The sequence below is a fragment of the Blennius ocellaris genome (genome assembly GCF_963422515.1).
Source record: "Blennius ocellaris genome assembly, chromosome: 15".
Taxonomy (NCBI): Eukaryota; Metazoa; Chordata; class Actinopteri; order Blenniiformes; family Blenniidae; genus Blennius; species Blennius ocellaris.
The window spans coordinates 23,591,713-23,615,734 of NC_137664.1; the positions used below are offsets into that span (position 1 = coordinate 23,591,713).

Consider the following 24,022-nt stretch of genomic DNA (forward strand, 5'->3'; position numbering starts at 1 on the left):
GAGACCTGAGACGAGATACTAGAGACCTGAGACTAGAGACCTGAGACTAGAGACCTGAGACGAGAGACCTGAGACAAGATACTAGAGACCTGAGACGAGAGACTAGAGACCTGAGACGAGATACTAGAGACCTGAGACCAGAGACCTGAGACTAGAGACCTGAGATGAGATACTAGAGACCAGAGACCTGAGACTAGAGACCTGAGACGAGATACTAGAGACCAGAGACCTGAGACTAGAGACCTGAGACGAGATACTAGAGACCAGAGACCTGAGACCTGAGACTGGAGACCTGAGATGAGATACTAGAGACCAGAGACCTGAGACCTGAGACGAGATACTAGAGACCAGAGACCTGAGAGCACAGACCAGAGACCGGAGACTAGAGACCTGAGACGAGATACTAGAGACCAGAGACCTGAGACGAGATACTAGAGACCTGAGACGAGATACTAGAGACCAGAGACCTGAGACCAGAGACCTGAGACGAGATACTAGAGACCAGAGACCTGAGACTAGAGACCTGAGACGAGATACTAGAGACCTGAGACTGGAGACCTGAGACGAGATACTAGATACCTGAGACTAGAGACCTGAGACGAGATACTAGAGACCTGAGACTAGAGACCTGAGACGAGATACTAGAGACCAGAGACCTGAGATGAGATACTAGAGACCTGAGACTAGAGACCTGAGACGAGATACTAGAGACCAGAGACCTGAGACCAGAGACCTGAGACGAGATACTAGAGAACAGAGACCTGAGACTAGAGACCTGAGACGAGATACTAGAGACCTGAGACTGGAGACCTGAGACGAGATACTAGATACCTGAGACTAGAGACCTGAGACGAGATACTAGAGACCAGAGACCTGAGACTAGAGACCTGAGACGAGATACTAGAGACCTGAGACTAGAGACCTGACTCGAGAGACTAGAGACTAGAGACCTGAGACGAGATACTAGAGACCTGAGACTAGAGACCTGAGACGAGATACTAGAGACCAGAGACCTGAGAGCACAGACCAGAGACCGGAGCCTAGAGACCTGAGACTAGAGACCTGAGACGAGATACTAGAGACCAGAGACCTGAGACTAGAGACCGGAGAGCACAGACGAGAGACTGGAGACCTGAGACGAGAAACTAGAGACCTGAGACTAGAGACCTGAGAGCACACACCTGAGACTGGAGACCTGAGACGAGATACTAAAGACCAGAGACCTGAGACTAGAGACCTGAGAGCACAGACCTGAGACTAGAGACCTGAACCAGATATTAGAAACCAGAGATATACTAGAGACCTGATACGTGTTGCTATCCTGTTGATATCGTGTTGGCTAGCGTGTTGTTATTGTGTTGGCTAACGTGTTATTGTCTTGGCTAACGTGTTGTTATTGTCTTGGTTAACGTGTCGTCTAACGTGTTAGCTGACGTCTGACGTGTTGCTATTGTGTTGGCTAACATTCTGGCTATTGTGTTCTTTGAAGTGTTGCTATCATGTAGGCTGATGTGTTTCTATCCTTTTGCAGCCTCACATCCTGAACTCGGCCGGTCACCTGACCAGTGACGTCCAATGGGTGAGTCCACGAGCTGCACCGCTGTGAGCACCGCCGTATTGCCTGATAGCATCACTGATAACCTGTTTCCATGGCAACGTTTGTCCCAGCAGCAGACCTTGAAGAAGTTCCTGGCGTTAGCGCAGCAGTACAGAATGCCGCTGTTTGTGGCCGACGTGGCCGTCCTGACGCTTCTTACCCAGGATGCTTTGCAGCCACGTGACGCGCCGCCCTGCAGCGTCCTGTGTGCCGGCCGGCCCGTTATGTCGTTCGCGCTGTATGCCAACAAGTGGAAGTATGACGTGAGTGCTGCGTTTCTGTGTGCAAACGATGGTAGGAGGAACCTGACAGGACTGAGAGTGTGTGTGTGTGTGTGTGTGTGTGTGTGTGTGTGTGTGTGTGTGTGTGGTTGTCCAGGCTGGCTTCCAATTGGCTGCTGAGCAGAAAGGCTTTGAGCTGATGGAGCTCCGAGGAGAAGACCCACGATTGGCCAGTCTGGACACCCTATCAGGGGAGGAGATCCCCCTGCACTTCCTGTTCCGCCTTCATGGTTACATTATCCAGGTGGGTGGGACCACACCTGAACACGCCTCTGAGCTGGTTTGGTTGTCATGGTGACGGTGTGTGTGTGTGTGTGCGTGCGTGCGTGCAGGTGGTGTTCCTGTACGAGCGCAGCGGGAACTACTTGTGGCACGGCGCGCTGCGCCTCAAAGCCGGTAGCGACCGGAGCTTCGCTCCGTTCACACGCCTGGACTATGGACGCCACGCTGGCGCCTACGACAGGTAACAAGATCCGTGGCCGACGCCGCCGTGTTTGCAGGTCTTCTGACGTGTGTGCCCCCGCTGCAGGCCCGAGCTCGTCCTCACTGCGCTTGACGGCCTCGACGTTCGAGTTCCGCGCAACGTTACTCACTTCCTGTCACAGCAGAGGCACGCCCACTTCCTGGAGTGTCGCTATCGAGACACGCGCAACTTCCTCCAGGTCTGCCTAGGCTAGCTTTCTACCGTACAACAAAAATCATTTTACCGATCAAGGACACTAACATGCGCTCTTTGTCAGCTCTACCCCGACGACGCCTCACCTCCTGCTGTGGAGTTTCGGCGGAAAGCGAAGGCCTTGTTACGTTTAGCTGCTCGGACGCTCGCTGAGCTTGAAGTCCCGTTCTGGATCAGCAGCGGCACCCTGCTTGGTGAGCTGACATGCTAACACGCTAATGATGTGCTAATAAGGTACGGGAATTGTAACCCCGTCACAATCTCAGACGACGCTAATGTCGTACCTTAGAATTCAATGCTCACTAGCTCGGTGCTTGTGTTGTGCTGACGCACTGACGTCCGTGGCGGTGCGCCCTCTGCAGGCTGGTTCAGGCAGTGCAGCATCATCTCCTACAGTCGTGACGTTGACATCGGGATCTTCATTGTGGACTTCAGGCCTGATATCATCGCGGCGCTAACGCGCGCTGGCCTGACACTCAAACACAAGTTTGGAAAGGTCACATTTTTCACAATGATGGTTTTTATTTTGAAAAGACTGCAATTGCTTTGTTTTCATGTGGACTTTTATTGTGAAGAGCAGGTGGAGGACAGTCTGGAGCTGTCCTTTCTGGGTGAAGATGTCAAACTGGACATCTTCTTCTTCTATGAAGACGGAGAACTCATGTGGAACGGAGGAACGCAGGTGAAGAGCGGCCGCAAGTTCAAGTGAGCAACTTTTAAAGATTCAATTGAAGTGTTTTACAAATATAAAACTGTAAATTATACTTAATCGTCCTCCCACTGACTTGGTACTTTGTAACATCCTGGACCTCCAGCTCAAGTCTTCTGGGGTCTGTTTCTGCCAACTAAACACTGAAAGTTCTGGACAATAGATCAAACTCAGTCAGGTTGATGGAGAGTCTGTAACTTCAGGTTGATGGAGTCTGTACCTCAGGTTGATGGAGAGTCTGTAACTTCAGGTTGATGGAGTCTGTACCTCAGGTTGATGGAGAGTCTGTAACTTCAGGTTGATGGAGTCTGTAACCTCAGGTTGATGGAGAGTCTGTAACTTCAGGTTGATGGAGTCTGTAACCTCAGGTTGATGGAGTCTGTAACTTCAGGTTGATGGAGTCTGTAACTTCAGGTTGATGGAGTCTGTAACCTCAGGTTGATGGAGAGTCTGTAACCTCAGGTTGATGGAGTCTGTAACTTCAGGTTGATGGAGTCTGTAACTTCAGGTTGATGGAGTCTGTAACCTCAGGTTGATGGAGAGTCTGTAACCTCAGGTTGATGGAGAGTCTGTAACTTCAGGTTGAGTCTGTAACCTCAGGTTGGAGAGTCTGTAACTTGAGGTTGATGGAGGGTCTGTAACTTGAGGCTGATGGGGTTAGCGTCAGTGTGGTAAAGATGGAGGTCATGGGGTGCCTCCACCGTGCATCACAGCATGATACTTGACTCTACTTGCTTTTCCACTGTTAGTACCAGGTACCAGGTAGTCCTGTTCCTCCTCGGCTGAGGCCAAGACAAGGAGTCAATAGGACGCCAGCAGACGTCGGCTGCTGATTGGCCGGTGCCTCACAACATGGTTGAGTCAGAGAACGGCTCCTTTACCCGCCATTTTTTTTAAAGTTGACCACAAACAGAGAGAATCTCAGAAATCAAGCCAGTGGAACAGCGACGTACAGATGATGGTGGTGACCAGAGGGTTGGAGCTCAGTGGAGCGAGCCTCTACCACTGTCACGTCTCCATGCCAGTGTTTTGGATTCACTGGTTTCCTGTTAACTGAGACCTGCTTCCTCCAGCGTCCTTCTCACATCACGTTAAGAACCCGACCAGACACCGTAGCCGTCTCGGTGAACGCCATAAGTATCGCAGCGTTTCTTATTTTAACATCAGCTGCTGCCAACAGCTGGTGGCAGAAGTCACCAGTTAACAGGGGCACCAGTGAACATGAAACACCGTAGTGGAACATGGTCCTACCAATCCACACTTTGTAAGGCTGAGGTAGGGCCAGTAGGGCTGAGTGTGAACTACTGGGAAAGCACCAGTCATAGTGAGGGTCATAAAGTCAGAGCAGGGTCTGTGGTTGTGATGTTGAAAGTTGAACAGGTGTAAAGCCTCCGTCTTCCAGGTACATCTTCCCTCGCTTCTCGCTGTGCTGGGCGGAGCTTCTGGAGCTGAAGGTTCGAGTCCCGTGCCAGACGCTGGACTACGTAAAGGCGAACTACGGCGCCACCTGGAACGTCCCAGTGAGAACCTGGGACTGGAAGTCATCGCCCAGCAACGTTCAGGAGAACGGGGTGTGGCCTCAAGCAGAGTGGGCGGAGCTTATTCAGGTGTACTAAAAGCTCTTTCATGTAACTATTTGTTTTTACTTGTGTGTGAAGTTTGAAATAAATGTGAAGAAACAGGAAAAGTGACTCTCTGCTTTTTATCTGCACTGACACATCACAGTACTTCCATTACATGACTGAGTAAAGTCTCTGACGTCACTCGGAGGTCGCCACCTCCTCGCGGGTCCGCTCCTTGTGGACCACGATCCCCTTACTGATCAGATCCGGGATCTCCACCGCGAGCCAGGGCGCGAGCCCGAGCGCCATGAGGTGCGCGAACCCGAACTTCGGCGCGTTGCGCGCCCAGAGTGGCGCGAAGTGCTCGGTGAGGCAGATCTTCCCTCCCCGGTACATCTTGGCCGTCTTCCCGTCCAGCTCCGGTATCGCGACCTCCGGCGCGGTATCCGGGTACGTCACCGGGACGTCGAACTCCAGGTCGAACTCGTAGCGGAGCAGTTCGTGCACGAACCAGCAGTTTCCGGTCCATTTGGTGCCGTCGGCGTTGGACTGCAGGCGGAACCAGTCGTTGTCCGCCGCCTTGTTGTTCTCCACGGAGCGGATCAGAGCCTGGTACTCCTCCTTCAGCCGCTGCGGCCACAACGCGCCGTCCCGCGGCCCGCCGTGCGTCCGCAACATCGGGATCTGGGACACGGCCCTGCGCGTCGCCTCGTCCGCCATTCTCTGTCCCGCACTGGAGCCCGGGTCCAAGCAGGTCCGGCTGCGGCGTGCGTCCCGGTAGTCTGTGCCCCGGTAGTCTGACGTGGACTTCCGGAGTGAGAGCCGGCGTGACGTCAACGTCATCAACGAACACGGTAGATATAGACATATACAACTAGATATAGACATATATAACTAAATATAGACTAATACAACTAGAAACAGGCCTATACAACCGGATATAGACATATATATGATAGATTTAGACATTACAACTAGATCTAGTCGCATATAACTAGAAACATGCACATACAGCCGGATATAGACATATATAACTAGATATAGACACGTACAATAGGCATATACAACCGGATATAGACATATATAACTAGATATAGACATGTACAATAGAAACAGGCATATACAACCGGATATAGACATATATAAGATAGACATTACAACTAGATATAGACGCATACAACTAGAAACAGGCATGTACAATCGGATGTAGACAAATATTACTAGATATATGCATGTACAACTATACAACAACAAACAGGCATATACAACCGGATATAGACATATATAACTAGATATAGCCATCTACAACTCGATGTAGACAACCGGAAACAGGCATAGACAACCAGATATAGACATATATATCTAGATATGCTGGTAGTTATAGATATTTACAAGTAAATCAAGGATAAAGGTTTTATTCTGTACCCATGAGTAGATTTGTGCCACAGATTTTGTGACACATTTGGCACATCGACACTCCAGAAAACACACAATGAACCGAACAAGCAGATACTTAGTCAAGTGACTAAACAATGAGACAAGTGCTCAAAGTTGTGCCATTTCCTATAGGTAAATAATTCAATATCAAATATAAAAAACAAGCCTCAATAAAACCCTTCCAGATAAAAGCATTTACTGACAGAAATTTAAGAAACAAAAAAAAGAATAAAATAAAAGCCACAATAATAAATACAAAGAACTAAGAACTGAATTGAATAAATACAATGCATAAGATAAAGTGCAATGTCAATGTTTCTTGTTCAGTTCAGTGATGGTGACAGATCACCTCACAGAGGATGATTCACTATCGAGAATAGATGAAGCCATCCTATGAACCTGTTTAGTGAACATGGAGGCTGTAAATATGGGCTCACCAATATTTACAATTTGTTTTATCTCCCGAACCGAGGTCTGATCGAACCAGGCCACCAAGCAAAACAATAAAACGGATTCAATAATAAAATAGTGTCAGGATTGTTCGGTCAACATGGAAAAATGCAAGTTGCAGTGAAGGTGCTGACGGAACTTTTACAAAACAGACAGTTTCCCTCGAAGTACAGACGTGTGTGTCCTCGGCGGCCCTGTAGGTGGCGGTGTGTCTCCGGAGTAGCAGGACCACAGAAGAAGGTGAAAACAGACGCAGTCCGCCATTTGCTGTTTTGTCTCTGCACATTTCGCCTCTTGGGAGTTTAAATCCACAAAAGAGGCGGAAAGCAGCGTGAGCAGCGCGAGAGAAAGCCGACGGCTCTGCGGCGGGAATGGCGGCCGAGCGGCGCGAGGACAAAGGTGATCCGTGGGGCGGTTGGTTTAGCTTTTGTTAGCTCATCCTGTTAGCTCTTCTTGTTAGCTCATTCTGTTTGCTGTTCTTATTAGCTCCTTCTATTAGCTCCTTGGTAGTTCTTCTATTAGCTCCTAGGTAGTTATTCTATTAGCTCCTAGGTAGTTATTCTATTAGCTCCTTGGTAGTTCTTCTATTAGCTCCTTGGTAGTTCTTCTATTAGCTCCTTGGTAGTTCTTCTATTAGCTCCTTGGCAGTTCTATTAGCTCCTTGTTAGCTCCTTCCATTAGCTCTTTGGTAGTTCTTCCATTAGCTCCTTGGTAGCTCCTTCTATTAGCTCCTTGGTAGTTGTTCTATTAGCTCCTTGGTAGTTCTTCTATTAGCTCCTTGGTAGTTCTTCTATGAGCTCCTAGGTAGTTCTCGTATTGAGCTCCTTGTTAGCTCCTTCTATTAGCTCCTTGGTAGTTCTTCTATTAGCTCCTTGGTAGTTCTTCTATTAGCTCCTAGGTAGTTATTCTATTAGCTCCTTGGTAGCTCCTTCTATTAGCTCCTAGGTAGTTCTTCTATTAGCTCCTTGGTAGCTCCTTCTATTAGCTCCTTGGTAGCTCCTTCTATTAACTCCTTGGTAGTTCTTCTATTAGCTCCTTGGTAGCTCCTACTATTAACTCCTTGGTAGCTCCTTCTATTAACTCCTTGGTAGTTCTTCTATTAGCTCCTTGGTAGCTCCTTCTATTAGCTCCTTGGTAGCCCCTTCTATTAACTCCTTGGTAGTTCTTCTATTAGCTCCTTGGTAGCTCCTTCTATTAACTCCTTGGTAGCTCCTTCTATTAGCTCCTTGGTAGCTCCTTCTATTAGCTCCTAGGTAGTTCTTCTACTAGCTCCTTGGTAGCTCCTTCTATTAACTCCTTGGTAGCTCCTTCTATTAACTCCTTAGTAGTTCTTCTATTAGCTCCTTGTGAGATCCTTTTGTTTGCTGTTCTTGTTGACTCCTCCTGTTAGCTGCTTCTGTTCGCTCCTCTGGCCTCCTCCTGTTAGCTCCTCCCATTAGCTTTTTCTCTTAGCTCCTTCTGTTAGCTCCTATTAGCTTCTCTTAGCTCCTGTTGGCTCCTCCTCTGACCTCCTCCTGTTAGCTCCTCCTGTTGGCTCCTCCTCTTACTTCCTCCTGTTAGCTCCTCCTCTTACCACCTCCTGTTAGCTCCTCCTCTTACCTCCTCCTGTTAGCTCCTCCTCTGACCTCCTCCTGTTAGCTCCTCCTCTTACCTCCTCCTGTTGGCTCCTCCTCTGACCTCCTCCTGTTAGCTCCTCCTCTTACCTCCTCCTGTTGGCTCCTCCTCTTACCACCTCCTGTTAGCTCCTCCTCTTACCACCTCCTGTTAGCTCCTCCTGTTGGCTCCTCCTCTGACCTCCTCCTGTTGGCTCCTCCTCTGACCTCCTCCTGTTGGCTCCTCCTCTGACCTCCTCCTGTTAACTCCTCCTCTTACCTCCCATTCGCTCCTCTAGGGCTTTTCCACCAAAAAGAACCAGGTTCTAGTTCAGGGCCGGCGCCTGAACTGACCCTTGTTTAAGGGTCAGTTCTTAAACAAGCACTGCCAAAGAACCAGTTGTTTTTCCATTGTCAATGGAGCCATTAAGAGCCACGTCATTACATCACTCCAAAATGTCGTACGTCACTAATTTCACCAGTGTGGCGCTAATACAGGAACCAGGGACAGACTGTATTCATCAGTTTAGTCCAGGTCTCTCCATCTCGTCTGTCCTGAACCTCGGATTCAGACCAAAGAGCCAGAAAACAGAGTCTCCTCGTCGCTCTATTGGTCTTTTTTCATGTCCATCTTGCTTTTGTTCGGAGCCCCTAGTGGCCAGAGAGGAAAATATTAATAATAATAATTATCTGTGAAGGAGCTTGGGGCTTATTTTTCAGCATTTGGGCATTACTTAGTGGATTTCTGCTCCTTTCACTTTATTTCTGGATTGTCTGAATCAAATGCTTCAGCATCAGGAGGAATGGAGGTGTAGAATGATAGAACGCAGCTCTACAGCCGTTTATAATGGAAACCTACGTAAATACACGCTGATTAAAGTTCTTTCACATGAAGCCATTAAAAGGCTCATTTTATGGTTAAAACATCCAGCTTTCATTTACAATAGTTTTTTAGTTGCTGATGAACCAAGAGTTTGGTTTCATGATAAAGAATTAGAAAATAATGGGGCCTCAGCGGAGTGCGACACAACTCACACACAGACCTCAGCCTGCGGTCATAAGGCGATATAAGGCACGGAAATGAAGTTATTTACAATGATGTTACCATGAAAAGCTTGAAAAAACCCACAATGGAAAACTGCTTCTAAATGATCTATCCAATGCAGCTGCCAGGGCAACACAGGGACTGTGTTGCAGCAGTTTGAGAGCCATGGCGCTGCCATCGTGTATTAAATTACCTCGTTCCGTCGCATTATTAACTCGAGGGAACAAATTATACATTTTTTCTCTATAACCTCTCCTGGGCTCCGTATTCACTCTAGATTTCAGAACGTTGGTTCCGCATCTCTTCCGCCTCGTAAGTAGCGATAACTCCAGCAGTAACTCTGTCCCCAGCTGGTGATGTGTCAGACCCCGCTCCGGCTAAAGAACTGGTGCTAAATCTGGCCCTGGACCAGAACGAGAACCTGGTTCTTTCCTGTGGAAAAGCCCCTTTGGTGGTGGATGAGTTGTTGTGTGTTGGGCTGGTGAGTCGGCGGTGGGCGAGTTAGCTGTGGGTTAGTGGGTGGTGGGCCGGTGAGTGGGTGGTCAGTTAGTGGGGCGCTTGTGTAGCCTCCTCACTCAGTGTGTTTTGCAGATGGAGAATTAAACGTTCTGGAGGACCTGCTGACTGAAGCTCCCGACCAGGACGATGAACTCTACAACCCAGACACTGAACTCAGTGACAAGAAAGGTTGTACTACGGCACACGGAACCATACCCCCCATTGCACACACATCTATGGCTTGTACTGCAAACACCTCGGACCCCTATTGCACGTAGATCTTTGCCTTCTACTACACAAGATCTATACCTATTGCACACAGATCTATACTGTACACAGTAGTAGAATTAGAAGTAGTAAACAGTAATAGTCGTGGTGGTTTAAAGACCCTGTGCTGTGTCTCACAGGAACAAAGAGGAAGAGCGAGCGTGCGGGCAGTCAGGACCTGAAGAGGCTCCGCCCCTCCACAAGTCACCACTCCTCCAGGTCCTCCTCCACCAATAACAAGAGAACTGCGGGCGCCCCCCTGACCACCTCCTCCAAGAAGGCCTCCAGCCCCCGAGGTCGGCACGCCGCCTACCGTCACGACTACTACGAAGAGCGAAAGGCACGACGGGGGGCCCGGGAGGGGCCCCGCGAGGGGCCCCGCGAGGGGCCCCGGGAGGGGGCCCGGGAGGTGACCCGGAGCACAGGGGGCGAGGACGCCCGGCGCCGGGAGTCCCAGAGAGGCCTGGAGGGTCTGAGCCAGGTACTGATAATAACTGTACTACAGTACCCTGTCTGTCTGTCTGTCTGTCTGTCTGTCTGTCTGTCTGTCTGTCTGTGTGCTATTAAATACTGTATTGTGGACCACTGAATACTACATTGTAACATGATCAATTGTAGGACTCGTTGATATTGAACGAAGCAAACACCAAATATGTTATGGAAGAAACGTTCTGATTTAAAAGCACATCACTGAAGCAATCTAAAGCTGTATACAATACCTGTACATCCAGAGCTGGACATGAAGGCTTGTCTGAAGGCCCGGGGCCAGTAAAAGCTTTGCTCAGGCAACTGAATCCTCTGCTCACCGGGACCAACTGGCTCCTGGTTTTTTCAGCAACCATCACTTGGTATCACCAACGGATGACGCCACCGCAGGGCGAGACCATTTCCATCACCTGATTCTCATGTGAAGGAGATGATAGCGTGGGGAAACGCTGGACGCCGATCACAGTCGCTATTTCTTCCTATTTCGTGATCCGTATTCATGTCGGTGACGCTGCGGCTTGCCTGGAAAATAAGCATTGTGATTGGATAGCCTCGTCTGATTCCTCAGGATTCCCTCCAATTACTAGTCGGGGAAACTCCTCGTCCTCCGACATTTAGAATTTTTCTCTTCTGTCAACATTCAGATTGTCACCGGAACAAATTAAGAACTCACTCGACTTCAACACATAAAAACAACTTCAACTAAAATGATGTAGTTTTGATTATTTTGACTTTCTAATCCCGAAGTTTCATAAATCTTTATGGTTCAGAAAAAAAGTTGACTGAGCAGGAAGAGGAACAGGATTTGATTGGTTAATATGATAAAAATTTGAGGCCGGTTGGTCTAAAATAAACACCATGGGAGTTAATTCAACTCTGGGCGTTTTGCTGTGAAGAACAAAGTTAAAATATAGATTATTCTTCCTTCAGATTGAAGAGTATTAAGAGACGCACCCTCAGTTTCATTGAGATATCTTGATTATTAAAGACACTACAAGTGTTTTTATGTAAAACGTTATGTTGGTCAAATTAATACATTACCCAAGCTTATACATTTACATTAAATCAATCAATCAACTTTATTTGTATAGCACTTTTTATACAGTGAAGTAATACAAAGTGCTTTAACAAGATTTAAAAGCAGTGCAAAGATAAAATAGATAATTAAAAAGCAAATGAACACACACAAAGTTTGGGCAGGTAAACATTTGTCTGGGCAAGTAAAAAGTTAATTAAAGTAAACTTAATTAATTCAACTTGATTAAGGAATCCTTAATGTCAAGCCCTGATATGCAAAGCTTGTACACAAAATAAATAGTAAATAAAACTTTCCTTCAGGGGCCACATCCAGTCCATTTTGAAATTGAGTGGGCCCAACTGGTAAAATGTTGCTATAATAACTTTTAAAGCTACACTTGAAAGTTTTGCTTTGCTGTGGCGAACAGTGTGCGTTATGAAACTGTCTCTAATTCTGTAAGATCAAACAATTAGCGACCACAGTTATTTTGTATCCCGTGATGCTCTTCTGCTGTGAAGTGAAGGAAAACTCAAGTCGAGCACGAAACTCCCCCACAAAACAAAATATGAAGTAGCGTCTCAATAATCGAAGTCAAAAACCATCCTGGACCACAAGTGACTCCACATGAGTCCCGTTTCCACCGCACAGAAAGTGCAGGAGTGGAGTGGTGTGGTTCGGGTTTGCACCAAGAAATGTGTGATTTTAGAGAAATGACCTCTAAAGCTTGACGCTTTTCCGTCGTCCTTCCATTGAGGGACTCGGGACAACTGAAAGGTTTGGTTTGGAGGAGCTGATTGGTCAGTGCTACATGTCCTCCATATTTGAATATGTCGGCTGTATGAGTCCTCTGTTGTTAACTCATTCAGCTTTGCACTGGTTGGGTGTTTTTTTTTTTTTTTACTGCGCAACTTTCACGTTGGTCCCCAAAGAGCAGACGCTAGTGGGCCACGGAGACCAGGAGTCTGGAGAGACGAGGCACGACTGAATCCACTCGTCACGCTGTGTCGCTGGCCGTGGCTCCACTAGGCTGCTGCTGCTCTGCTCTGCTGCTGCTGCTGCACTGCTGCTGCACTGCTGCTGCACTGCTGCTGCTCTGCTGCTGCTCTGCTCTGCTGCTGCTCTGCTCTGCTCTGCTGCTGCTCTGCTCTGCTATGCTCTGCTGCTCTGCTCTGCTCTGCTCTGCTGCTTTGCTCTGCTGCTTTGCTCTGCTGCTGCTCTGCTCTGCTGCTGCTCTGCTCTGCTGCTGCTCTGCTCTGCTGCTGCTCTGCTCTGCTCTGCTGCTGCTCTGCTCTGCTATGCTCTGCTGCTATGCTCTGCTGCTTTGCTCTGCTGCTGCTCTGCTCTGCTGCTGCTCTGCTCTGCTGCTGCTCTGCTGCTGCTCTGCTCTGCTATGCTCTGCTGCTGCTGCTCTGCTGCTGCTGCTGCTGCTCTGCTGCTGCTGCTTTGCTCTGCTGCTGCTCTGCTCTGCTCTGCTCTGCTCCTCTGCTCTGCTCTGCTCTGCTCTGCTCTGCTCCTCTGCTCTGCTGCTGCTCTGCTCTGCTCTGCTCTGCTATGCTATGCTCTGCTGCTGCTCTGCTGCTCTGCTGCCCCCGCCGCCGCTCCAGAGTCCCACTTTCCCGACTGGAGTGTCCAGACACGGAGTCACGGTCCGCAGGCCAGCGGCTCCAGACGAGACATGATGCAACGTGACGAGCAACCGCCTTTCTGCTACTGGAAGTTTGAAGCTGCAGCTCTGTGGCTGCAATTTTATTTAAAAAAAATTTAAGTTAACTAAACGTCAAGGGCAAAGCAACAACAGAGGATTCATAAGGTCCAGGCCTGAGATGACTGTTGCAACGTCACATATCTGTGGAGCTCCAAGTCCCGCCTATATTTGAACCTACTTTCTGGATAAACCAGATCTGGCTCTGACTGCACTTCACCGCACCGCTCCGTTCCACTCCTGCACTTTTTGTTTGGTGGAAACGTGGCCACATTATACTGTTCGCTGGTGATACCATACCTAAATCACTGTGTGGAGGTGTGTTCACTACAGCCACTATCAATGTGATAAAAAAGAGCAATAAGGATAGTTCGTTATACTGGCTATAGAGATCACACATATTCACTCTTCGTAAAATCAAAAATGCTAACATTCACTGACCTGGTCAAATTTCTAACTACACAAGTAATGTACATAGCAATAAAGAGTCTGCTTCCTACAAATATTGAAAACATGTTTATTTAGCCTGGAGTTCTACCTGGAGAGGGAATTTCAAGTTAAAACATGGGTCCAGGGAGGACTACGGGCTGTGACACTGGTGTATTATTTATAAATGATTTATTTATTCTTATTGATTTGTATTTATATATTTTATTTGATCTTTTTTTGTAAATATGAATACGAATAACTTCTGGGGTCTAAGATAATTAATTGTCTAGGTGGAGCTGTGCAGGAGTAAAGAAGCTTAGATTTTGTCCTCTTCAGATATGGTTGGACATTATTTCTTCAAGTATTTTAGCTTTTTTTCTGTTACATTTATTAGGCTTGTGTGTTTTTATTGCATTTTGTTGTTGCAGTTTTGAATAATCTCTCTGTGTCAAGTACTCTGTAGTATTTCACCGTAGTGTTGGTAGTACTCGCTGGAGTACTCTTGAAGTAATTAGTTGCCCTCATTGTTTGTAGAAGTTACGGCGTGACGACCGGCGGCTAAGCCCCTCCCCCCACGATGACAACCAATCAGAGGAGGATGTTGCAGATTACGGTTCAGAAGCAGCGTCGGGAAGCTCCTCCCCCACCCCATCTCACGTAGAGGAGGAAGAGGATGAGGAGGAGGAGGGCATGGAGGAAGAAGAGGAGGAGGAAGAGGAGGAGGAGGAGGACGACGAGGAAGAAGGAGAAAAGGAGGAGGAGGAGGAAGAGTACGAGCGCCGCGGTGGCGAGGGAAACGACTATGACACGCGCAGTGAGGCTGGGGACTCGCGCTCCGCCTCCTCCATCAGCTTCTCGGACGACGGCGAGTCGGCTCACTCTGGTTCCGGCTCTGACGCTTCAGGTAACCATAGCAACAGATGGCTGGGCTCTTTGATTGGCCGTGAAGGGGTTTGTTTGTTTTTTTTACAAACGACGAGAACGTTGATCACTTTGTTTTCCACTGGACCACGTGGTGGGCCGTCGGTGAAGGAGCCACAGTGAACCAAGGGACACTTTGAAGTGAAGAATCTTAATGAGACGTCTTGTGCAGCTCCAGGGATTCAGACGCTGCACGTTTATCACCTTCATTCTATTCATGTTTATTTCTCTAGCGCAGTGTTTTTCAACCACTGGGCCGCGGCACACTGGTGTTCCGTGAGATCTAGTGAGGTGTGCCTTGGGAAATTATCCTATTTCACATTTTTTCCAAAAAAAAAACATTTACTCTAATAGCCGCTGTCAGCTGTGAGAGTATGGGGTTATATTTGTGCCAAAATTCTGAGCGAGCGATGGGAAAATTTGAGCACAAAAAAATTTATTGTGCAAGCGCACTAATAACATTTTGAGGAAATATTTAAATTGCGCAAAGACAAACTTGAGATTGCGCGCTCAAAAATCATTTCTGCGCTCAGATTCTTCCTCTGCGCCCAACCTCTCTCTCTCTCTCTCTCTCTCTCTCGCTCTCTCGCTCTCTCGCTCTCTCGCTCTCTCTCTCTCTCTCTCTCTCTCTCGCTCGCTCGCTCGCTCGCTCAAATCTCTCCACCTCCGCTCAAGTTCTGCTGTGCGCTCGCTCAAAATGTGCAAAGCCCAAATGTGACAGACACGGTTGTCCACCAATCACAGAAATTTGGGGCGGGTGTTGAATTCTGATTGGTTACTTCGGATTCTGGAAGTGCCTCATAACCAACGAAGAAGAAAAAGAAGAAGAAGAGGGAAAAACAAACTGCGGGGGAAAACATGTTGTAATCCAGGATCATTATCTTTAGTTTTCCTTATTTCTGTTTTCCCCCGCAGTTTGTTTTTCCTCTTCTTCTTCTTTTTCTTCTTCGTTGGTTATGAGGCACTTCCAGAAACCGAAGCAACCAATCAGAGTTCAATGCCCGCCCCAAATTTCTGTGATTGGTGGACAACCGTGTCTGTCACATTTGGGCTTTGCACATTTTGAGCGAGCGCACAGCAGAACTTGAGCGGACGTGGAGAGATTTGAGCGAGCGAGAGAGAGAGAGGTTGAGCGAGAGAGAGAGAGAGAGAGAGAGAGAGAGAGAGAGAGAGAGGTTGAGCGAGAGAGAGAGAGAGAGAGAGAGAGAGAGAGAGAGGTTGGGCGCAGAGGAAGAATCTGAGCGCAGAAATGATTTTTGAGCGCGCAATCTCAAGTTTGTCTTTGTGCAATTTAAATATTTCCTCAAAATGTTATTAGTGTGCTTGCACAATAAATTTTTTGGCGCTCAAATTTTCCCATCGCTCACTCAGAATTTTGGCACAAATATAACCCCATATGAGAGCAGTATGTGCAGAGTAATAATGTATAAATACTGTGGCGAGCGCCGTGGAAGAATTGTTCTGAGTCGAGATTCTATTCTGCCAGCTGAACACCACAGGCTTTTATTTTGACATGAACACACACGACCAGAACTTCATAACAGGACGAGACTCCACACAACACATTTCTCACTCACGGTCGCACACCAACATCCAACAAACCAAACTAGAGGAAATAATTAACTATCTGAACCGAGGAACAAAAACACAACACAACAACCCCAACAACGACCCTCAATAACCTCCGGCAACACATAACCTGAACTCCCATCATGCCCTGCAGCGACCAACTCCGTGATCGCTACAATACTCTTCACCGCTAGAGGGCAGCACAGAACTTTGCCGGTGAAATTGAAACTTAACAGACGTCAGTGTGGTTCATCTACACCTCCTGCTCCCATCTTATACCAAAGTACTGTGTCAGTGACAGTGATGGAGAAGTTTTAGAAAAGGAAGAATGTGAACCAGGATCTCAGCTCTTCATCCATCAGGTCCAGGTTTCACACTGAGGGAGGCACTATTAAAAAAAGACATTGGGAAATACTTTTTTCTGTATTTATTTGATTCCTGTTGATAAAACTTTGAGAATGACTTTATATTGTTAATAGAGGCTACAGAGTTTCACATTTTAACATTTTCGGGTGGTGGTGTGCCTCCAGATTTTTCCAAAGAAAAAAGTGTGCCTCGGCTCAAAAAAGGTTGAAAAACACTGATCTAGCGGACAAAATCCAACAGTCATTGGAATAGAGGTCACAGAGAAACGACAACAATTCAACATGAGCAAGTCGATGAAATGGAAAGAAAGAAAAAGTCCCTTTAAGGCAGTGGTTCTCAATTATCTTCTGTCATGCCCCGCCTAGAGGACAGAATTCTTTTCAGGCCCCCCCCCCCCCGAATTGTACTACCATTGAGAACCTGATCATATTTATTTATTGATCTGTATAAACCACTGTATGAGTTGCTGCACCAGCATTCTGCATACAATCGCCTGATTATCAAAATAAATTAATAAAATGAGCTGGAGGCCCTTTTTTTCCGTTCAAGCATGAATAAAGACACTAATACTGAAAGTGGCGCCCGCCTCACGCCCCCCCTGACACCCCACCATTTGAGAAGCACTGCTTTAAGGGGAAGAAGCGTGCAGAAGCAGGCTCAGAGGAGTGGAGGGACGGAGCAGTGGAAGCAGCTCAGTTGGTGAACCAAGGCTGGAGGAGCAGTTACAACTCCACTGTGACAACATCGCAAACTTCCACTGCTCATTTTGAAAATATGCTGTGCTATTGTGTTGAAAGGTTCCGAGAAGAAGCGCGAGAAGCTGTCGTCGTCAGTTGGAGCCGTTCGCAAAGGGATGGAGAGTAAGGATGCCGGAAGTAATCCGATTACCAGTGGTGTTTTCCCATTACTCAAATTCCCGCCTCTGTTGCAGATCCGACCAACAAGCTTCGTTACATCCTGCGAGACGCTCGCTTCTTCCTCATCAAGAGCAACAACCACGAGAACGTGTCGCTGGCCAAGGCTAAGGTGGGCGGGGTTTGCCGCGGGCGGGGGAAGGTCGCCGGCCACGGCCTGACCGTGTCATTGTGATGTCACTGCAGGGGGTGTGGTCCACGCTGCCCGTCAACGAGAAAAAGCTGAGTGCGGCGTTCCGCACGGCTCGGAGCGTGGTCCTGGTCTTCTCCGTGAGGGAGAGCGGGAAGTTCCAAGGTTGGTCCTTCCCCCCCTCCCCCCCCCTGCTGAGCCGGCGCTGCCCACCGCCTGCTCCGCCTCTGATTGGCCGCTGCGTTTGCCCCCTCAGGCTTCGCCCGCTTGGCGTCGGAGTCGTACCACGGCGGCTCTCCCATCCACTGGGTGCTTCCCGCTGGCATGAACGCCAAGATGCTGGGAGGAGTGTTCAAGATTGACTGGCTGTGCAGGTGAACACCTACGTGGGTCTGAGGCCCCTCCCCCAGGGAGTTCAACCCGCCGTGGGGCGTGGCGCTGACTCGTGTGTGTTGAGTTGCAGGCGGGAGCTGCCATTCATCAAGACGGCTCACCTGTCCAACCCCTGGAACGAGCACAAGCCGGTGAAGATTGGCCGCGACGGACAGGTGAGCGGCGCCGTCACTCCCCGCGTCGCGTCTCTTTGGCCGTGGTGACGCGTCCCGTTTGTCCGCCAGGAGATCCAGCCGGACGTCGGCGCCCAGCTCTGTGCCCTGTTCCCATTGGACGAGAGCGTGGACGTTCATCAGGTGGCTCGCCGCGTTCGTCACAAGCGCAGGACGCCGTCAGAGCCGCGGCCCCGAGGCCGCCCGCCGCAACGTGAACCGGGAAGGTTAGCCAATCACCAAGCTCCTCCTCCTGCTTCCTGTTCTTCTGCGGCCGGACGACGGAGCCCGCAGCTGGCCAGCGGCCTGGGGGGTGGCGACGGCGCCGCGCCGCGCCGCCAGGTGGTTGCGACGGAGCGCCACGCCGTCAGGTGTTTGGGTGCAGTTTGAGTGGAGCTGGTTGGAGGTGGAGTGTGTGAGTAGCAGGACTCTGGCTTTCAGAATGAAAGCAGCAAACACCAGCCTGCGGACTGATGGAGGAGGGGGGCGAGTGAGGTAGGACTGAACAGAGGGAGAGAGAGAGAGGACTGGACCAGGGGCATGACAGGTGTGCTGGTGGTTGATGGGGGCGGAGCTTCTGGACTCTATCCAATGAGAAGTTGTGGTGTATCAGGGGAGGGATTTACGCAGGTAAAATTCCATGAAGAGACTGAAATAAAAAATCCCCCCCCCCATCCCTCCCATGATGGACAGGCCCCCCTCCCCCCTCCTCCTGCACACTGAGGTGAGGAGGAGACCAGCAGCAGGACGGACTGAGCAAGGAGCGGGTGGGGCGGGGCTTACAGAGGCGGGGGCTTTGTTTAATGGTTGGCAGGACTACACCATCTTCATCATCATCATCACCACCCCCCCCCTCACCTTTTCAGAGTCACAGCGTTTAAAAAACGGTCTTAAATGGACTGATGAGGAGAAAAAACTGTTTTTGTAAAGTGTTCCTCCCTCATGTGCACCTGAAGCGGTATGTGGTCCCTTTAAGAGGATTCCTGTCTGTCTCTCTGTCTCTCGGTCTGTCTGTCTGTCTTTCTCTTTGTCTGTCTGTCTTTTTTCTGTCTCTATCTGTGTCTCTACAGACTATAGAAGGTCCCAAGCAACAGGGGACAATTACACACACACACACACACACACACACGATTGCTGGAAGTGAAATTGTCCTCTGGGAGCAGTTTGGGGGTTTAGGGTCTGGCTAAAAGACGTGTGGACGAGAGAGATCCAACCTGCAGCATTCCTGTGAAAGACGACAATCACCTGCCTGCCTGGACACACACTGGACACACACTCCTGCCTAACTGGGGACACACACATCTGCCTAACTGGGGACACACACTCCTGCCTAACTGGGGACACACACATCTGCCTAACTGGGGACACACATCTGCCTGCCTGCCTGGACACACACACCAACCTGACTACCTGGCCACACACACACATACCCACACTTAAAAGCTTGGGTGGTTTTCAAAATAAAACATGAGAATGTGTGTGTGGCTACAGAAGTTGGTTGTTGAAATACATGTCTAACAATGTAAGCATAGAAGCTGGGTGGCAGCAGAGGGCAAGGTGGCAGACACACTGAACGCACACCTCCACAGCACCACACACACTGAACACACACCTCCACAGCACCACACACACTGAACACACACCTCCACAGCACCACACACACTGAACACACACCTCCACAGCACCACACACACTGAACACACACCTCCACAGCACCACACACACTGAACACACACCTCCACAGCACCACACACACTGAACACACACCTCCACAGCACCACACACACTGAACACACACCTCCACGGCACAACACACACTGAACACACACCTCCACAGCACCACACACACTGAACACACACCTCCACAGCACCACACACTCTGAACACACACCTCCACAGCACCACACACTCTGAGGCCTCACAGGTGTGTATGAAGTGTGTGTTTCTCACCTGTGAACTTGTTCATGTAGGCGTCGACCTGAAGAGTACGACCTCCACGGCAGGAAGCGGCCTCGGGCCGACGCCCCCCCTGACTTCAGCCAGCGAGCAGGTGGTACACACACACACACACACACAACCAGTGTGGTCTGCGTTGTGATTGGTTGTCACTCAGCTTGTGAACACAGCCCCCCTCCCCCCCCCCCCCCCCCTCCTCACTCTCAGCTCTGTCCACAGGGTTCATGCAGGACCTGCGGAGTCAGCCGGTGGACAGGTGAGGCCAGGCAGGTGGACACATTGGGTTGAAGACTTGCTGATGTTGATGGGGTTTGTTTTTTTTTGTTCACAGAAGATTTTCAAGCGTGCGAAGAGACGTTTTCCTCAATGGGGTGAGTCCACGATGTGAACATGGATGTGTGCAGTGGTCGTTAACAAGATTTAGGCCCCACATGGACTCCATACGCAGTTTTTAATAGCCTCCAACCTCTGCCGAGATTCTCCGTGGCCTCCGACCCCGTTTGCAGAAGCGCAGTGTATATCCTCTATATGTAGCCTGTTGGTAAGGTTGTGTTTCAGTCCTACAGTGACTACATGAGGGACTACCACCACAGCGTTGGGCCGCCGACTCCTTGGCAGACTCTGGTATCACTCTTCATTCACGCCGACGTCGCCCCATGACGTCACTGTGAGGTCATTGTTGTGCCTCTTGTCTGCAGGCGTACCCCGGCGTGGAGCAGCCGCCCCCCCACCACCCCCCTTATTACCACCACAGCCACCCGCCTCCGCCCCCCCACCAGGCCTACCACCACCACCACCACCACCACGCGCCGCTGCCGCCACACGAGGCTCCGCCCCCTCGTTTCAGAGACAAGCAGCGGGCGCAGCAGCACCGCGCCTTCACCTCCAGCCCGGTGAGCCCCCCCCCCCCCCCCCCTGTCCCGTCCTTTCCACACCCACTTTGACCTGTCCTCTCCACCCACCTCGTCCCATCCTCTCTACCCCCTGTGTCCCGTCCTTTACACCAGTGTTTTTCAACCTTTTTTGAGCCAAGGCACACTTTTTTGTTTGGTAAAATCTGGAGGCACACCACCACCCGAAAATGTTAACATTTTAAACTCTGTAGCCTCTATTAACAATATAAAGTCTTTCTCATCAAAGTTTCATCAACAGGAATCAAGTAAATACAGAAAAAAAACTATTTCCCAATTTCTTTTTTTAATTTTTACCCACTCAGACAAGACAGACAAACACCAACATGTGTAGTTCAGAGTTCAAATCCTTTTCTAAAACTTCTCCATCACTGTCACTGACGCAGTACTTTGATACAAGATGGTAGCAGGAGGTGGAGATTAACCACACTGACGTCTAACACTTTCCATTTCACCTGCAAAGTTCTGTGCTGCCATCTAGTGGTGAAGAGTATTTATACATGATTACTCTGCAACACACTGAGGCTGTGAGAGCAAATGTTTTTTAGAAAAAAAAGTGAAATGGGATCATTTCCCACGGCTCACCTGACGAGATCTGGAGGAAACACCAGTGTGCCGCGGAGCAGTGGTTGAAAAACACTGCTTTACACCACCCACCCTGTCCCCTCCTCCCCCACTCGTCTCACCGTCTCCTTTATCCCGTTGTGCAGCACGACTACGACATGCGGGTGGACGACTTCTTGCGGCGAACGCAGGCGGTGGTGAGCAGCCGCAGAGAGCGCGAGCGGCAGCGGGACCGCGAGCGCGGCGGACCCCGGCGAGACCGGGAGAGGGAGCGGGCCAGAGATCGTGACAGGGACCGTGAGAGGGATAAAGAGAGGGGACGCTACCGCCGCTAACCTGATGATGTCACCTGCTCTGCTGAAGCACGAGGCGCCGTCTGTTTTTATGTTATTAGTAGAAATCGTCAAAATAAAACCTGAACAATTCACAAGTTTCATGGACGCTCTTACTTTGACCACTGACCAAAACAATTCCTCCCCCTAATTTTCCCTCCTGCCTCCAACTGGCCAGAGCAGGCGGTTGGCATGGTGACCAGCTGATTGACCAGGCGCTTGCTTTGTCAGCAATAACTCACCTCAGCACATTGACTTATGGGAAGAATTCTAGCCAATCCTGAGACTGATGGCTACAGTGGGTGGAGCCTAACACCCTAACTACAGGAGTGTGTGCGTGTGCCAATGTTTTTGTGGACTCAACTCCAATCAGCCAACTTGCTTCTCATCGTGGCGTGTTTCAATTAATCTGTGTGTGTTTTGATGCTAAACTAGAGTCACGTGATTTGATGTCCACTGAGGATAACTTGTGTTCTGCCGCCGCTTAGAGTTGATGTGTAATCTGATGTATGCTGTACAAACGGCTTTTACTTTGAAAAGCTTGTATTTCCGGTCGGTACCGGAAATCCTTCCGCAGTGACCGGGTGGACCGTCGTCGGTGTGTTCGCCTGTAAAATGACATTTCGGAGGAGTTAACGGACCGGACCGACGTGGCGGGGCGACAAGCAGGTAAACAGAGCCGTGGACTGCCCGGTTCGTCCCGGTTCGTCCCGGTTTGACCGCACTGTGAGCCTCATTCGGTGGCTAGCCGTCGTTAGCTCGTTCCCCGAGACCCGGTTTATCCTCCCTTTACGGTGCCTCCAGAACCTATATAGGACCCTTCAGAACCTTTGGAGAACCTATATAGGACCCTCAGAATCTATAGAACCCCCCCAGAGCCTATATAGGACCCTTCAGAACCTTTAGAGAACCTATATAGGACCCTCAGAATCTATAGGACCCCTCAGAACCGTTATAGGACCTATATAGAGCGCTCAGAACCTTTATAGGACCCCCATTACTTATACAGAATCCCTCAGAACCTATATAGAACTCCTCAGAACCTTTATATAACCCACAGAGAGTGCCTCAGAACCGTTATAGAACCCCCCAGAGCCTTTTATGGGACCCTCAGAATCTTTACAGAACCCCCTATAGCCTTTATATGACCCGCAGAACCTGTATAGAACCCCCCAGAACCTTTATAGAACCCCCCAGAGCCATTATAGGACCTTCAGAATCTTTACAGAACCCCCTAGAGCCTTTATATGACCCTCAGAACCTTTATAGGAACCTCAGAACCTTTATAGAACCCCCAGAATCGTTATAGGAACCTCAGAACCTTTATAGAACCCCCCCAGAGCCATTGTAGGACCTTCAGAATCTTTACAGAACCCCCTAGAGCCTGTATATGACCCTCAGAACCTTTATAGAACCCCCCAGAGCCATTATAGGAACCTCAGAACCTTTATAGAACCCCCCAGAACCATTATAGAACCCCCCAGAGCCTTTTATGGGACCCTCAGAATATTATATAGGACCATCAGAACCTTTATAGAACCCTCCAGAGCCATTATAGGAACCTCAGAACCTTTATAGAACCCCCAGAATCGTTATAGGAACCTCAGAACCTTTATAGAACCCCCCCCCAGAGCCATTATAGGACCCTCAGAATCTTTACAGAACCCCCTAGAGCCTTTATATGACCCTCAGAACCTTTATAGAACCCTCCAGAACCTATATAGGACCCTTCAGAACCTTTGGAGAACCTATATAGGACCCTCAGAATCTATAGAACCCCCCCAGAGCCTATATAGGACCCTTCAGAACCTTTAGAGAACCTATATAGGACCCTCAGAATCTATAGGACCCCTCAGAACCGTTATAGGACCTATATAGAGCGCTCAGAACCTTTATAGGACCCCCATTACTTATACAGAATCCCTCAGAACCTATATAGAACTCCTCAGAACCTTTATATAACCCACAGAGAGTGCCTCAGAACCGTTATAGAACCCCCCAGAGCCTTTTATGGGACCCTCAGAATCTTTACAGAACCCCCTATAGCCTTTATATGACCCGCAGA

At 49.3% G+C, this 24,022-nt stretch overlaps 3 protein-coding genes across 7 annotated transcripts in view; 2 read left to right on the plus strand and 1 right to left on the minus strand.

Moving 5' to 3' along the window:
- The window catches only part of prpf4 (pre-mRNA splicing tri-snRNP complex factor PRPF4), a 27,239-nt gene extending 22,227 nt beyond the window's left edge, over positions 1 to 5,012 (plus strand). The window contains exons 2-10 of one of the 2 annotated variants that reach the window (XM_080510503.1): positions 1,532 to 1,579; positions 1,672 to 1,860; positions 1,976 to 2,122; positions 2,211 to 2,341; positions 2,408 to 2,540; positions 2,619 to 2,748; positions 2,917 to 3,050; positions 3,135 to 3,259; positions 4,666 to 5,012. In XM_080510503.1, coding sequence (XP_080366629.1) covers positions 1,532 to 1,579; positions 1,672 to 1,860; positions 1,976 to 2,122; positions 2,211 to 2,341; positions 2,408 to 2,540; positions 2,619 to 2,748; positions 2,917 to 3,050; positions 3,135 to 3,259; positions 4,666 to 4,879 — 1,251 coding nt within the window. In that variant the 3' untranslated portion in view covers positions 4,880 to 5,012. Of the gene's footprint in view, positions 1 to 1,531; positions 1,580 to 1,671; positions 1,861 to 1,975; positions 2,123 to 2,210; positions 2,342 to 2,407; positions 2,541 to 2,618; positions 2,749 to 2,916; positions 3,051 to 3,134; positions 3,260 to 4,665 lie in introns of those variants that run through there. The other variant, XM_080510502.1, reaches the window with a different exon arrangement.
- Positions 4,952 to 5,632, minus strand: ufc1 (ubiquitin-fold modifier conjugating enzyme 1). Its single transcript, XM_080510506.1, has one exon. It carries the CDS (start codon positions 5,543 to 5,545, stop codon positions 5,024 to 5,026), a length of 522 nt encoding a protein of 173 aa, XP_080366632.1. The 5' UTR covers positions 5,546 to 5,632; the 3' UTR covers positions 4,952 to 5,023.
- ythdc1 (YTH N6-methyladenosine RNA binding protein C1) lies at positions 5,589 to 22,042 on the plus strand. 4 transcript variants are annotated; one of them, XM_080510494.1, is made up of 17 exons: positions 5,589 to 5,679; positions 6,913 to 7,111; positions 9,941 to 10,036; positions 10,255 to 10,595; positions 14,284 to 14,653; positions 17,403 to 17,465; positions 17,537 to 17,631; positions 17,706 to 17,814; positions 17,906 to 18,023; positions 18,113 to 18,197; positions 18,267 to 18,421; positions 20,165 to 20,244; positions 20,358 to 20,406; positions 20,482 to 20,521; positions 20,709 to 20,774; positions 20,849 to 21,043; positions 21,772 to 22,042. In XM_080510494.1, the coding sequence occupies exons 2-17, from the start codon at positions 7,084 to 7,086 to the stop codon at positions 21,958 to 21,960; spliced, it is 2,079 nt and encodes a 692-aa protein (XP_080366620.1). In that variant the 5' UTR covers positions 5,589 to 5,679; positions 6,913 to 7,083; the 3' UTR covers positions 21,961 to 22,042. The 4 variants fall into 4 exon arrangements, with proteins under 4 accessions (XP_080366620.1, XP_080366621.1, XP_080366622.1 ...); XM_080510495.1 differs by having other exon boundaries at positions 20,485 to 20,521; XM_080510496.1 differs by having other exon boundaries at positions 20,370 to 20,406.
- The last annotated feature ends 1,980 nt before the right edge of the window (positions 22,043 to 24,022 follow it).

Excerpts from the sequence above, each read along its gene's own strand:
- ufc1 (XM_080510506.1), bottom strand. The coding sequence starts at position 5,545 with ATGGCGGACGAGGCGACGCGCAGGGCCGTGTCCCAGATCCCGATGTTG.
- ythdc1 (XM_080510494.1), top strand. The coding sequence starts at position 7,084 with ATGGCGGCCGAGCGGCGCGAGGACAAAG. Across the intron at positions 20,775-20,848 it reads CGACTCCTTGGCAGACTCTG|GCGTACCCCGGCGTGGAGCA; the intron begins GTATCACTCTTC and ends TCTTGTCTGCAG. Across the intron at positions 21,044-21,771 it reads GCGCCTTCACCTCCAGCCCG|CACGACTACGACATGCGGGT; the intron begins GTGAGCCCCCCC and ends CCCGTTGTGCAG.